General features: G+C 45.9%; 1 protein-coding gene across 1 annotated transcript in view; it reads right to left on the bottom strand.

The window, feature by feature from the left end:
* SCTR (secretin receptor) overlaps window positions 1-14,504 on the bottom strand; it is a 67,636-nt gene that overhangs the window by 13,234 nt on the left and 39,898 nt on the right. The window contains exons 5-8 of the mRNA XM_006057168.3: window positions 13,921-14,018; window positions 12,577-12,709; window positions 10,383-10,536; window positions 716-776 (exon numbers count right to left, since the gene is read on the bottom strand). Coding sequence (XP_006057230.1) covers window positions 716-776; window positions 10,383-10,536; window positions 12,577-12,709; window positions 13,921-14,018 — 446 coding nt within the window. The remainder of the gene's footprint in view (window positions 1-715; window positions 777-10,382; window positions 10,537-12,576; window positions 12,710-13,920; window positions 14,019-14,504) is intronic.

The following is a 14,504-nucleotide window of genomic DNA, read 5'->3' on the forward strand; positions in this document are numbered from 1 at the left end:
CAAGGGACCTAGGGAATGTTGACAGAACTTTCCATTTGTTCTAGAAAATTTAAAAATCCAGATTTTTTTTTAGAGGGAATTAATTCATTTTAAAGGATTATTTTAGACTGAATTTGGACAGCAAGACACTTTTACACCTCGTCCATCATGGCCTGGCTGTGTCGTTACATGGATGAAACATGGCCTCCCACGTGGCCATGCTGCCTTACCACCTCCCCAGCTTCCTTCAAGCTTTCCTTTCATGAGCCCACTCACAGTAGCCCCCAGGCTCACCCTGTCCCTGAGCCAAATCTTTAGAGAATGAGACTAGATCTCTTTGCACCCATCAGGGATTTGAAGGCTGCTTCTACTCTCCTGCTCTCCTGAGTCTGCAGGACTCAGACATCCCATGTCGGGAGGACAGGAGGAGGGAGCTGCCAGGAAGAGAGAAGCTAGGCTGGTCCTTAGAGCTTCCTCCCTGAGCAGCACAGCTCTTGTCAGGCACCTGACCCAAGCACAGAGCTGATCGGGCAGCAGAAGGGTGGCTCAGCATATCTGCAAACACATATCCAGGAGAGCTGGGTACTCAGCAGCCTGCACGGCAGAGAACCCGCCTGCGGCTCCAGGTCTGAGACATAGGCCTCTCCTAGATAACAGCTCCAGAGAAGGGTCCATCCTATTGAAAGAACTGGACAATATAAAATATACTCTGTTACCTCTCCATCCGACAGCTTACCCAACATCTTCCAGAAAGTGCCTGGTGACAGCCCATGAAGCAACAAAGATGGCTGGGGAACCTGAGGGTTAAAAATAAAGGTGGGGGGGTGGGTAGGCAGAAGGGAGATGACTCAGTTTTCCACACCCTTATGAGAAACAGGACAATCGGTGACTCTAGGCCAGATAGTGAGCAGATGCTGAGGTCCAGTTGCCATGGAAACCCCCTTGCCATCCTGTGTAAATACACAGCTTCATGCTTCAAGGGTGCCAAGGAATCCTTGGGAACTGACGCAGGATCAGATAGATCCTGAAGGCCACTTCGGGGCAGGGGTCTCCTGGAAGCTTGGGCCACACTCTGAAGGACTGCTGCAGGGGAGAAGGGAGGGGACCACGAGCTTGTGGAGGCCACTGGTGGAGCCCCTTTATCAAACTGGGATATTTGGGGAGGGGATACAAGACCACAGGAGAACAATCAGTTCTATTCAAATATTGATTTGTAAGAACTTTAGCCATTTGACTGATAATGTAATCTATCGGCATCATTTAAACAAAAATAGATTTTAGACTAGAGACTTGTAATACACAAGAATTTTAAAGACAAAATACAAGAACATTTCCTGACTTTTAGTTGAACATGTTAAGTTGAAGTTACACATTTATCTGTTTCTCACTGACACCCCTTCAAAATGATAGTAAAAAATTAAAATGCTACAAGCCTATAAGCCCAAAGAATGGAAAAGGAGGGTACAGCAGATGAGAGATGTCAATACACTTAGGAAGCTGGCAGCTGGCAGAGGAGCAGTAACTGACTGATGTCCCAGAGCAGAGAAAGCTGAAGCATGAGTGCTGCATGAGGATGCCTCTGAGAAGGCACTTGTTCTGTGCCTGGGGGTGGGCAGCAGGATGGTTTGGAAGTCTGGACAGGAGGCAGGTAACCACTCCAGGTGGTCAGAACCACCCTCCCACAGCCAAATAGTCAGCTGTTCATCTCTGACAGAAATGAATTCTCGGGGGCAACTGAGCCAAAGAGGATTGGGGCTCTGGCCCAGCAGAGAGTGGGAGGGGTTCTCAGCGGAGCTGGTCTACGCCTGTGCTGCCCAGTACTGCTGTCTCTCACCAGGTGTGGCTTCTGAGCCCTTGCTACGTGGCTGCTCTCAGATGAGATGTGCTAAAAGCACAGATAGCAGATTTGGAAGATCTGGCATGAATAAAAGAATGTAAAATACGTTATTAACAATTTTAAAAATTATACATTAAAACGTTGATATTTTGGTTATATTGGGTTACATAACATATACTATTGAATTTCACTAATTAGTGAAACTAGATTTTTTTTACTGTGGTTACTAGAAAATTTTAAGCTATATAAAATATAACTCAGATTCTATTTCTAACGGACATGCCTATCTATCCCCTAACTGAGAAGAGCCCCATCCCCAGGCTGCTCAGTTTTCAGACCTCCAGCAGCCGGGATTCTACACTGCTCCAGCCCTCCAACCTCCACCCCAGGTGGGAGATGAAAGGATTCCTCCCGGAGGAAGCAAACAGCCTTAGAAAAAGGGCCTGTAGATAGCCATGCTGAGGACCCCAACACAGTGGCCATTTCCAGCCCAGTCTCCCATGAGAGATGTGACCCAACCCTCAAGCACCAACCCCCCTCCCCACACACACACACACACCCTTCAGTCAACACTGAAGTGACTCACTCTTAATTATGAATGGTCAAGGTCACCAACATCTGAGGAAGGCTGGTTACATAAAAGACAAAGACCAAAACAAGCAGAGAAAAGGAACTCAGAGGAAATAGACCATACAGGCTGTAGGAGGAACTTGAACAAAACAATTCTAAGGAATACCATCAGAGAGATTAGAGGGAAGATTACCTCTACAAGACACAAACAGGATGTTGAAAACAGGGAGCATTCAGAGAACAAGGAAGAGGGCTTGGAAACTAAATATATGATGATCAAGACTTTAAAAAATTCCATAGATTGTCTGGAAGATAAAGACCAGGAATTGCCCAGAACACAGTGTGGAATGAAAAGTATTAATAGGAGGAAAGAAAGGAGAAAATTAGAAGTCAATTCCAGGATGTGAACCATCTGATTAAGTTTCAGAAAGAGAGGATAAAAACCAGAGGGGAAAAAAAGATCAAAGGACAGTGTAAGACTGTCCAAGAAATGACAGATGCGAGTCTCCAGATCAAAGGACCGCCACTCACCAGCAAAAAGGATGAAAACAGACTTGCATGGGGGCACATTCCTATGACATTTCAAAATGCAAGGGAAAGGGACTTCCCTGACAGTCCAGTGATTAAGACTCCATGCTTCCGGACTTTCCTGGTGGTGCAGTGGATAAGAATCCACCTGCCAATGCAGGGGACCTGGGTTTGATCCCTGGTCCAGAAAGATTCCACCTGCAGAGGAGCAACTAAGCCTGAGAGCTGCAGACTGAGCCTGCGCTCTAGACCCTGAGAGACACAGCTACTGAAGCCTGCACACTCGAGGTCCCTCGAGCCTAGAACTAATGAAACTACTGAAGCTCGTGTGCCTAGAACCTGTGCTCCACAACAAGAGACGCCACCACAATGAGAAGCCTGCGGAGGGCAACTAGAGAGTAGCCCCATTTCTCAACAACTAGAGAAAGCCTGTGTGCAGCAAAGATCCAGCACAGCCAAAATCTCAGGCAAGGGTTTTAAAAAAAGACTCTGCACTTACACTGCAAGGGGTACAGTTTCCATTCCTGGTTGAGGAACTAAGATCCCACATGCTGCATGGCACAATCAAATAGTAAGAAAAAAAGAAAAAAAATCACAGGGGACAGAGAGAAGATTCTGCAGCTTATACAGAGAGGTGAGTAAAAGCTTGCGAAACAGAATGACATGGCAAGTCCCGTAACACCAGATGCCAAAATAGAAGACCTTCAAAATTCTGGGGAAACAATTTTCAACCTAATTTCTATGCCCAGGAAAACTATAAGTTAGGTGTGAAAGCTGAACAAAGATACTTTTAGGGACTTCCCTGGTGGTCCAGGGGCTAAGACTCTCACTCCCCATGCAGGGGGCCAGGCTTTGATCCCTGGTCAGGGCACTGGATCCCACATGCCACAACTAAGACCTGATACAGCCAAATAAATAAATATACTTAAAATAAAAAAGATATGTTTAGATATGGAGTGCAAAAGAATGTAGCTTCCATGCATTCTCTGTTAGACAGATACTAGAGGATGAACTCCAACACAACCAAAGAGTAAACCAAAGATAGGGAAACAAGAAGTCGAGGTATAGGATTTGTGGAGGAAATGAAGAAAAACTCAGTGTGAAGGTTAAGGGAGTGAGTGAGTCTACAGAATGACCAGAGGGCAGAGCAAGAGGGCAGAAAGCTCCTTTAGAAAGAACACAGGATAGTAGATTATGTTAAATGGCATATCCCCCTCCACCCCAAAGGTTCATATCCTTGGAACCTTAGGTATGACCTTTCCCTTTCCTGGAAACAAGGTCTTTTAAGGTGTCATTAGTGAAGATGAGGTCATATTTATAGGGGCCTTAATCCAGTATGACTGTTATTTTTTTTAAGAAGGCACTGAGACCCACACAAAGAGAGGAGACACAAGGGAAGAAGACCATGTCGAGATGGAGGCAGAAATTGGAGTGACGCTCCTACCAGGCAAAGAAGACCAAGGACTGCCAGAAACTGGGGCAAAGGCATGGAGCATGTTGCCCCTCAGAGACCTTAGAAGGGATTGGCCCTGGCAAAGCCTGACTTTGAACTTCTCGTCCCCACAGTGGGGAAGAATAAATTTCTGTTGTTTTAAGCCAGTGGCAACTTGTTACAGCAGCCCTAGGACACTAATAGAGCAGGAATAAACCTAACAAATAGGACTGATAGATGACATGTTGTTGCCTTTGATGATAGGAAACCTGGCACTGGATGCTTTTCCAGTTCGGTTGAGAATTTGGGAGAATTAATGACAGCAACATAAAATAAGTCAATTAAAAACGACTCCATAATTTTGGGATTAACATATACATACCACTATATATTGTCACCCTACTTGTGTAACTTATTTGCAGATTATATCATGCAAATGCTGGGTTGGATGAAGCACAAGCTGGAATCAAGATTGCAGGAAGAAATATCAATAACCTGATATGCAGATGATACCACCCTTATGGCAGAAAACAAAGAGGAATTAAAGAGCCTGTTAATGAAGGTGAAAGAAGAGAGTGAAAAAGCTGGCTTAAAACTCAACATTTAAAAAACTAAGATCGTGGCATCCGGTCCCATCACTTCATGGCAAATAGATGGGGAAACAATGAAAACAGTGACAGACTTTATTTTCTTGGGCTCCAAAATCACTGCAGATGGTGTCTGCAGCTATGAAATTAAAAGACGCTTACTCCTTGGAAGAAAAGCTATGACCAACCTAGACAGCATATTACAATGCAGAGACATTACTTTGCTGACTGTCTGTCTTTCCAGTAGTCATGTATGGATGTGAGAATTGGACCATAAAGAAGGCTGAGCAACACACAATTGATGCTTTCAAACTGTGGTGTTGGAGAAGACTCTTGAGAGTTCCTTAGACTGCAAGGAGATCCAACCAGTTCATCCTAAAGGAAATCAGTCCTGAATATTCATTGGAAGGACTGATGCTGAAGCTGAAACTCCAATCGTTTGGCCACATAATGAGAAGAGCTGACTCATTTGAAAAGACCCTAATGCTGGAAAAGATAGAAGACAGGAGGAGAAGGGGGTGACAGAGGACCAGATGCTTGGATGGCATCACCAACTCGATGGATATGAGTTTGAGCAAGCTCTTGGAGATGGTGAAGGACAGGGAAGCCTGGCATGCTACAGTCCATGGGGTTGCAGACTCAGACATGACTGAGCGACTGAACAATGACATTATATAAAGCAATCAACAAGGGCCTGCTGTATAGCACAGGGAACTCTATTCAATACTGTGTAATAACCTATATGGGAAAAGAATCTGAAAAAAAGTAGATACATGTGTATGTACAGCTGATCCACTTTGCTGTACACCTGAAACTAATGCGACACTGTAAATCAACTATACTCCAATATAAAATAAAAATTAAATTTAAAAAATGACTCCATAAAACATAAAAAATCAAATATTGGAAGTAAAATGATTTTACACCACTTGGCTTGGTAGTGAACAATATTTATATAGACATAATGATGTATACCAGTCCATACTAAAGGAAATCAGTCCTGAGTAGTCATTGGAAGGACTGATGCTGAAGCTGAAATTCTAATACTTTGGCCACCTGATGCAAAGAACTGACTCATTTGAAAAGACCCTGATGCTGGGAAAGACTGAAGCAGGAGGAGAAGGGAACGACAGAGCATGAGATGGTAGGATGGCATCACTGACTCGATGGACATGAGTTTGAGTAAACTCCAGGAGTTGGTGATGGACAGGGAGACCTGGTGTGCTGCAGTTCATGGGGTCGCAGAGAGTCAGACATGACTGAGCAACTGAACTGAACTGAATGATGTATACATTGAATATGATTTGTGTGTGTGTTAGTCACTCAGTCATGTTTCACTCTTTGCGACCCCATGGAGTGTAGCCCACCAGGCTCCTCTGTCCATGGGATTTCCCAGGCAAGAATACTGGAGTGGGTTGCCATTTCCTTCTCCAGGGGGTTTTCCCGACCCAGGGACTGAACCCGGGTCTCCAACATTACAGGCAGTTGCTCTATCATCTGAGTTATGAAGAATATTTATATAGACATAATGATGTATACATTGAATATGATTTAGCCCCAAAATGTGAACAACTCTAATGGGAAGATGGAGGTGGTAGATGAAGAATTTTATATCCTTCCCTTCCATCACAAGGAGTCAACCAATAATATCTCAGATGGACAAATCAAGAAATAGTAGAATATCATTTAGAAATATGAGAGTAAATATTAGGAGGAAGAACTGAAAAATTGGAAGGCAGAAGTGAGAGCCTTTTCATGGCACTTTTTTTTTTTTTTTTTTCATTTTAGGCTGACATTTTATTTTTTAAGGAAGTTTATCCTCTTTTTAAAATTTTTAATTTATTTTTTAAATTTTTGGCTGTGCTGGGTCTTTGTTGCTTTGTGCAGACTGTCTCGAGTTGCAGAGAGCTGGGGCTACTCTTCGTAGTGGTGCAGGGCTTCTCACGGCAGTGCCTTCTCTTGTTCCAGGCGCACGTCCTTCAGTAGTTGCAGCACACAGGCTCTGTAGTTGTGGTTTGGGGGCTCCAGACCTTGGACTCAGAGGTTGTGGCACACAGGCTTAACTGCTCCGTGGCGTATGGAATCTTCCCAGACCAGGGATCAAACCCATGTCCCCTACATTGGCAGGCAGATTCTTATCCCTGTGCCACCAGGGAAGTCCTAGACTTGTACTTCTATTTAATTCTCTAAACCAAGTGCATGTATGACATTGATAAAAAAGTTCTTTACCTAAATTCTGGGTCAGTTCAGTTCAGTTCAGTCGCTCAGTCGTGTCTGACTCTTTGTGACCCCATGAATCGCAGCACGCCAGGCCTCTCTGTCTATCACCAACTCCCAGAGTTCACTCAAACTCAAGTCCATCGAATCAGTGATGCCATCCAGCCATCTCATCCTCTGTCATCCCCTTTTCCTCCTGCCCCCAATCCCTCCCAGCATCAGAGTCTTTTCCAATGAGTCAACTCTTCGCGTGGGTGGCCAAAGCACTGGAGTTTCATTCCTTCCAAAGAACACCCAGGACTGATCTCCTTTAGAATGGACTGGTTGGATCTCCTTGCAGTCCAAGGGACTCTCAAGAGCTGGGTACTTTTGGCAAATAGGGACTCTGAGGGCCACTTGTTTATTATTATTTGTTTTACATCTTTAATAATGAGTCAGTGGAAAATAACTGCTTAAATTATGGTTTTAAGTGTGGCCCTTGGGACAGTGGTGTCAGCATCACCTGGGGCCCAGTGAGAAATGCAGAATCTCAGGCTCCACCCCTGCCCACCAGACCAAGACTCTGGCCAGGGGAGGGGCCCAGGGCCGGGTGGGAGGACATGCCCTCTGCATGATTCCAATGCAGCTCCAGCTGGAGGAGCACTGGTTTGAGTTCCCTCTGTGAGTGGGAGGGAGCTTGATTCATCTACGAAAGCCTGAGGTGTCACACTTTTCTGGGCACAGACTGACACTCCAGCCACCTTGAAAAAGTAAAAGTTCTGGATAAGTATTAAAAATTTTAGATGCCTATGCCTTCTGACTCAGGGGCCCCAATTCCAGGATTTTCTATCACATATGGAATAAGCTTTGCCCACAAAAGCACTCCTCACTGTGTTATTTGTCACAATAAAAAATGAGAAACAATCTTAACGTCAAAAAAATAGGTATTTGGTTATATACATCCACAGAGTATTAAAAATGCTTATTGAAGATTTGAAAGAATATAGAGCATGCTTCTGTGTTCAAGGAAAGAGGCAAGATTCAAAATTCTACATACAGGATGATTGTAACCAAGTGGGAAAAACTAGGAGTATAAAAAAGTCTGAAAAGAAACCCCAGAAAATGTTCAATAGATGAGACTATGGCAATTTTTTTTTTCTAATTTGAAAAAAAAATTTTTTTTGCAAAGTTTTATGGTTGACCACATACTCATTTAAGCAACTTATCTCAGGGCCTGGGGCAGGGAATACGTACAAACTGAGGCAGCGGCTGCTGCTTTTGCAAGAGAAAAGCCTTTCACAGTTGGAAAGCTTTAGACCTTCCTGAGTCCCTTCATGTCCCCTTGGGGTTGTGCAGGCAAAAAGGCTGGGAGAGAAGGAACTGGTGCTGTTTTATGTGTGGCTCTAACCCCAGGGCCTGGTATATAGTAGATGCTCAATAAATATTTGAGAAAGAAAAGAAGGTTCTCATCTCATTAAACTTCCTAGGAATCTGTGATGGAGATATTATCACAGTGTAATTTTGTCTCCTTGCTAGACTACAAACCCCTTGAGTGATGGAACTGTTTTTATTTTTGGAATCTCTGTAAGCCCTTCTGAGCACAAAGAAGTGCTCAAAGAAAGCTGAATAAATTACAATCCTGATATTATAGATGATGAAACCGTCCATGTTCATTCAGGAAAATCCTGCCAGATCTGGGAGTCAAGGCTCAGGGAGCTGGCTCCATATTGGGGATGTTTGGGGCAGAGTTGGCTGTATAAGGCAAGTCCCTTGTCCCAGACCCTCTGGGGCTACTGGCCAGTGTGGAAATCCAGATCAGCAGGGCCCTACAGCTTCCGCTGGCCAAGGGTCATGTGTTAATCAGACTGTCAAGAGTTCAGAAGCAGGAGAACTTGGCAAACTCTGGCAGTTCAGGCAACTTCCCTGACGGTCTGATGGAGGCAGAACCCTTGCACATGATTTAGACAAGCAGAAAAGACAGTGGAGGGCATTCCTGGAAGGGGCACTTCTTAATTAAAGGCACCAAGAGGAGAGTAAATGAAGCTAATGGCTGGTATACATGACTACCTCTGTAAGCCTGTGAGTCACTCACAGAAATCTGACTCCGTCTAGAACCCAGTGGGTAGTTTACATATGTTTATCAAATGAACAGTTGAAGGATGGATGGATGGGTGGCAGGTGGACAGATTGATGGACGTGTGTATGCCTGGAAGGATGGATAGATGTTTGTTTGTGGCAGAGTAAGAGTTACGGGGCTTTGCAAAGAGATAGGCCTTGGTTTGAATCTTGACTCTGTTCTTGTCCACAGTGTGAGCTGAGCATATTATGTCATGTCTCTGAGCCAAGGTTCCTAAGAGGCCTCTGGAGGTTGTTGTGATGATTAAAGTGCTCAGCTCAATGCCTGGCATACAGTAGGTGCTCAAGAAATCGAAATTGTTATCACCTTCACTGGCCAGAAAGGAAAGGGGGAAGAGAAGAAACGGGACCTGCAGTTGGCTGCCTTGCTACCATTTCCTCTCCTGCCTGGACTGAATCCTGAATTTCCTTTGAGAAGCTCTGTGGTTTGAGTAGCTGAAGCCAATCAGAGGATTCCACTCCCTCAGGCCCCTGTGACTGGTTCAAGGATGTGTATGACACAATCAGAGTGAATCTGAGTATTTGCTGGAATGCTGGGACACAGCCTCTTTCTTTCATTAGATGTACCAATGAAGCCAGGAGGAAGCCCAGAAGCTGCGGACAGTTACACTGGGAACACCAGCCTAATGATAACACTGATGTTACAGGAGGTGAAGTAGAAAAACAAAAAGAAATGATGTTGCGCTGCTGGATTCAGCCTCACCTGAATGGTGATCCCTGGACTTGTCAGTTATATGAACCAATTAATTCCTCTTAAGTTTAAAGCCTATCTAAGTCAGGTTTTCTGATAGCTACAGTTAAAGCACCCTACCTGATACAGAAAGGAGGTGAGAATGAGGACATACGAATGGAAAGTCTAGGGAAGATAAGGCAACAGGTGTTGGGGGTATCAAATCGTAAAAGGCTTTGGATGCCAGAAATCAGACCTAGGTTTTAGCTATTATTTCCTATTTGACAGGCAAACTGAGGCCAGAGAGTTAACCATCAAGAAGCTTGTCTAAGAGCACACAAGTTCACTAACTTAACTAAGTGTGGAGCTGAAACTGGAACCCAAGCCCTTATTGCCTCAGTGCCCTTTCCCACCTGTCACACAGTCACCATACCCTGGAGAACATACCCCATCCGAGGGCCACAAATCCCTGGAGCCACTTCCGTTCTGAGAAGAAGGAGATGACAAGGAGCGTGTGAAGATAGAGGCCTTCCACCAGCAGCCAGGAGTAGTTGGCCATGATGCAGTACTGGAAGAAGACCATGACCAGCTTACAGCCCACCTACAAAGACAGGCAGCTGAGTCACAGGCCAGCCATCCTGGGCTTCCCTCCAGAGGAAGGAGGGCCAGGCAGCCAGGCCACAGAGAGCATCTCTCAGGCTCACAGCCATCCCCTCTGGCCTTCCACTATCAGAAGATCAGGTTCATAGATGTCTCTAGAATGCAAGTCCAGAGGCCAGCAGGCTCTGTCAGCATAGCCAATGGGTGTGTGACATTCAAATTCTGGAACTGGCCACCAGTTATCAAACTGTGTCAGATATTGCCCAATTCCCAACAGCAAATGAGGGCATTTTTCAGAGGAGGAACCTGAGGCCTAAAGAGGGAAATGGATTTCTGAGCAAAAGGTTAATAAATTTCTTTCCTGGTTAAGTTTCCTAGAAATAGATGGAGAAGGGACAAGTACTGATGAGAGAACACAGGACTCCTGCCTGCACTGCATCTGGAATCCAGACCTTGAAACATTCAAGGGGGTGCCATAGGGTGACCTTGCCTGCCGCCGTGACTTAGCTGACAGCCATGTCCCCTGTCGGGGTCCCAGGAAGCCATGCCTGCAGGACTGTGGGGCACAAGGCTTCCATGCCCTCACGGCTTCCATTGCACCCTATGAGGGTCTCCCTTCCTTTCATCCTCTCTTCCTACTCTTTCCCTGAGGACAGCTCAGGGATGACAGCTCCTGGGATGGCCAGAGGCTGCTGACAAAGTGCAGGAGGGTCACGGCCGCAGAGGAGGGCCCAGGGCTGCCCTGCTGGCCAGGTGTGCTTCCTGCCTGTGGTCTCCTAGAGACTCTGATTCCAGGCATGGCCCATGGCTGGCTGGTGAGTCTACAGTTTAGAAGAACCTGTAAAGGTTCCCTGCTGGGCACTGCTGGACTTCACTGGTCAGTGATGAGGTGGGGTCAGAATCTTCTAACTCCAAGCTGGTACTCTTCTTTCATCCTGGAAATCTCCCTGACACACAGGGGCCCAGCTTGAGGGACCTCTCAGTTTGAGTCAGAAAAGACACACACATACATATGCATGTGAAAAACTACAAGCAGTATATAAACGTAACAGAACTATAAGCAATTACAGATGTGAATGGTGGGAAGCGACAGGTGGGCTGATTAAACCAATCTCAATTTCCAGTCCCCTTTACCCTTGCTTGCCTCCACTATGGAGACTATGATAGTAAAAAACTGAACTTCCAGCTTCCTCTGTAGTTAGACGTAGTCACATGACACAGTTCTAGCCAGTGAGATGTGAACACAGTCTTGGGAAGCACATTATTTTCCAAATGAAAAGCCAAAGCCTCCCAAACAGAAAAATGTTTAACCTTGACTTCCCTCCTTTTTGCCTGAAACATAGATGTGACGTGTGGGGTTGCAGCAGTCATATTGCTAACACACAGTATAAAGCATGGGATCAAAACTGGCAGAGCAGACAGGGAAAAGGACTGTGTTCATTGTGGCAAGGAGCCACTGTGCCACCTCTGGGTTGCCCATCTGTGGACTGCTTCTGTGGGGCACAACACCCAGCTGTTTAAGCCACTGATGTATAGTTTTATGTTACGTACAGCAGAAGAGATTCTCAAATGATACACAGAGTGATATTGCAATGAATGAAGACTCCTCTGCATGTTCAGAAGGAGGAAGAGGGTGAGATTATGTTCTGCTGCACATCTGGGCACGCAGATGCAGACCTGTCCAGGGCGCACTCATCTTTTTCTTTCTACAATCCCAACCATCTCTAGACTTCTGTCATCTGTCTACATTTGGGACTTGGCAGGAGTAGAGGAAGGAGGAGCCTTGCTATGTGTCTAATACCCAGAGAGGCTGATCCACTCCGGGACACTGGAAGTTGAACAGTAGCCCCATTGGCTTCTCAGCAAACTGCCTTCATAGGAGTCCCTGGCTGCATGTGTGGGGACATGGGACTCCTTGAACCTCCTATTCCAGCCCCAGTGCTGGCCCCTTTGATTCTAGGCATTAAATCCAGCCTCAATGAATGGGGCTGGGGGGAAGCAGGCAGGCCTGGCCACACCATGGGCCATATGGGCATGTTACCCTGTGGGCATCGCAGTGGGTGGCATCGTCAGAGGAGAAGAGCACAGCATCCTTGATGAAGTTCGACAGGGCACGCAGGATGAAGGACACAAAGAGGTGCATGTGGATGTAGTTGCGGGTGCAGTGGAGCCTCCTGGAGAAAGAGAATGCAGGGCCATAGGTGGCAGAGCCGGAGGGTTCAGCTCAGCACCCCCACCCCCTACCCCATGCACCAGGGAAACCCAGGTACTGGACGTGGCATCTCTATGAATCTCCCTGTTGGCAGAACCCGAATGAGAGGCCAGACCCCCAGTGGCCAGCCTACTCTGTTTCATGCTGCAATTGAAAAAAAAAAAAAAAAAAAAAGCTGAGATTATAAGAGTGAGATTTGATTCTGCCTCGACCACCTCCTGCAGCTCCCAGAATTGTTAGAAGGGAGGGTTGGGAAGGGGGCATGTGGCACAGAAAGTACACAGGCTGTGGGGAGAAATCAGATCCAGGCTCCGTCTCTTTTCAACTACACAACCTAATTGAGCAAGGCTTTCACCAACCAGAGCCTAGGTGTCCCCTTGTGGTAGGGGCAGAAGGCTGTCACCTGTTCCCCTCCTTCTCTACAGGAACCAGGCTCTCATATGGGGTACCTATTCCAGCTCTGGGTACAGACAACTCCACTCCCACCCTCATGAGAGACCTGACTAATCAGAGCACTCCTCACCTGGCTGTGGTGATTGGCCCAGGGCTGGGCACGTGACCCAAGCCTGCTCTCCCAGGACTTTCATTGCAACTAATGGAGAAAGGGGTCTCCCTGCCCTGGTGTTGCTGAGCTAGTAGAATGTGCCTCTGCAGCTGCTGGTGGTTGTCTCTACTGTCCCTGCATAAAGCCTGCCTGAAGCCAATGCAGGGCAAAGCAATGGTAGGAGACAGACCTAGTTCTGCTCATACCTTTGAGCACCTAGACATACCTGAAGCCAGATGCCCCTGAAATTGTCAGTTAAATGCTTCAGGTCACCTTTGCTTTTCTTAAGATGTTTTAAGATGGACTTCTGTTTCTTGCAAACATGAGTCTGGCTAGTATATCTGTAAAATGAGGGTGATACCTATCTCTTACATTGTGTGAACATCAGAAATAATACATTTAAAGCAACCAGCACAGTAAGTTCTTAGTGATGTTCAGTAAATGTCAAATGAATGAAGGGATGAAGGAGGTCACAGAAACTTCAGTGTTTTGCCACAGGTAAGCTTTAGATCTAGAGAAGACAAAGTGGCCCACCAGACCTCCCTTCTCTGGTCTGAGCAAATAAAAGAGACCCAAAGTGCTGTGCCTGGGGAAGGCTAGGGAGATGGAGAGCTGGTACCTGTTCTTACCGAAAGGCACAGAGGATACTTAGGGCAACCAGGAGCATCACCAGGGAGGAGCTGTAGCCCACGGTGTACATCATCTTCAGCTTCAGTAGGTACTCGTACTGCAGAGAGAGGCCTGTGTCAGCACCTACCACCAGCTAAATCTGCCATTTCACCTGCTCCAGGTGGCTGGAACCCCTTCAACTCTGACTGCTATTCTGTTCATACCCCAAGGACACAAATTCATAGACGCATGATATCTTGGCTTGGGAAAAGACTTTGGGCATTATCTGATGCTCGTTCAAACTTCTACCCCACACACAAGGCCTCTGATTGCCATCCTGAATTCAAGTCTTTGCTTGAATACCTCCAGGGATGGTGTCTTCACTGGGTATACAGCAGTGCAAAGTATTAGATTTTTTTTCTCAAATGAATCTAAAATCCATTACTTTTAAATTGTACCTGTTGGTCACTTTTCTGCTTCTGGAGTCACTGCAAATAAAGTGAATCTGTCTTATACCTAAAGCCTATCATTATTTTATTTTTTTCTCATTTTTTTAAGTATCTTTATTTAATTTATTTAGATCGTACTGTGCGGCACGTGGGAT

The sequence above is a fragment of the Bubalus bubalis genome, chromosome 2 (assembly GCF_019923935.1).
Source record: "Bubalus bubalis isolate 160015118507 breed Murrah chromosome 2, NDDB_SH_1, whole genome shotgun sequence".
NCBI classification, from domain to species: domain Eukaryota; kingdom Metazoa; phylum Chordata; class Mammalia; order Artiodactyla; family Bovidae; genus Bubalus; species Bubalus bubalis.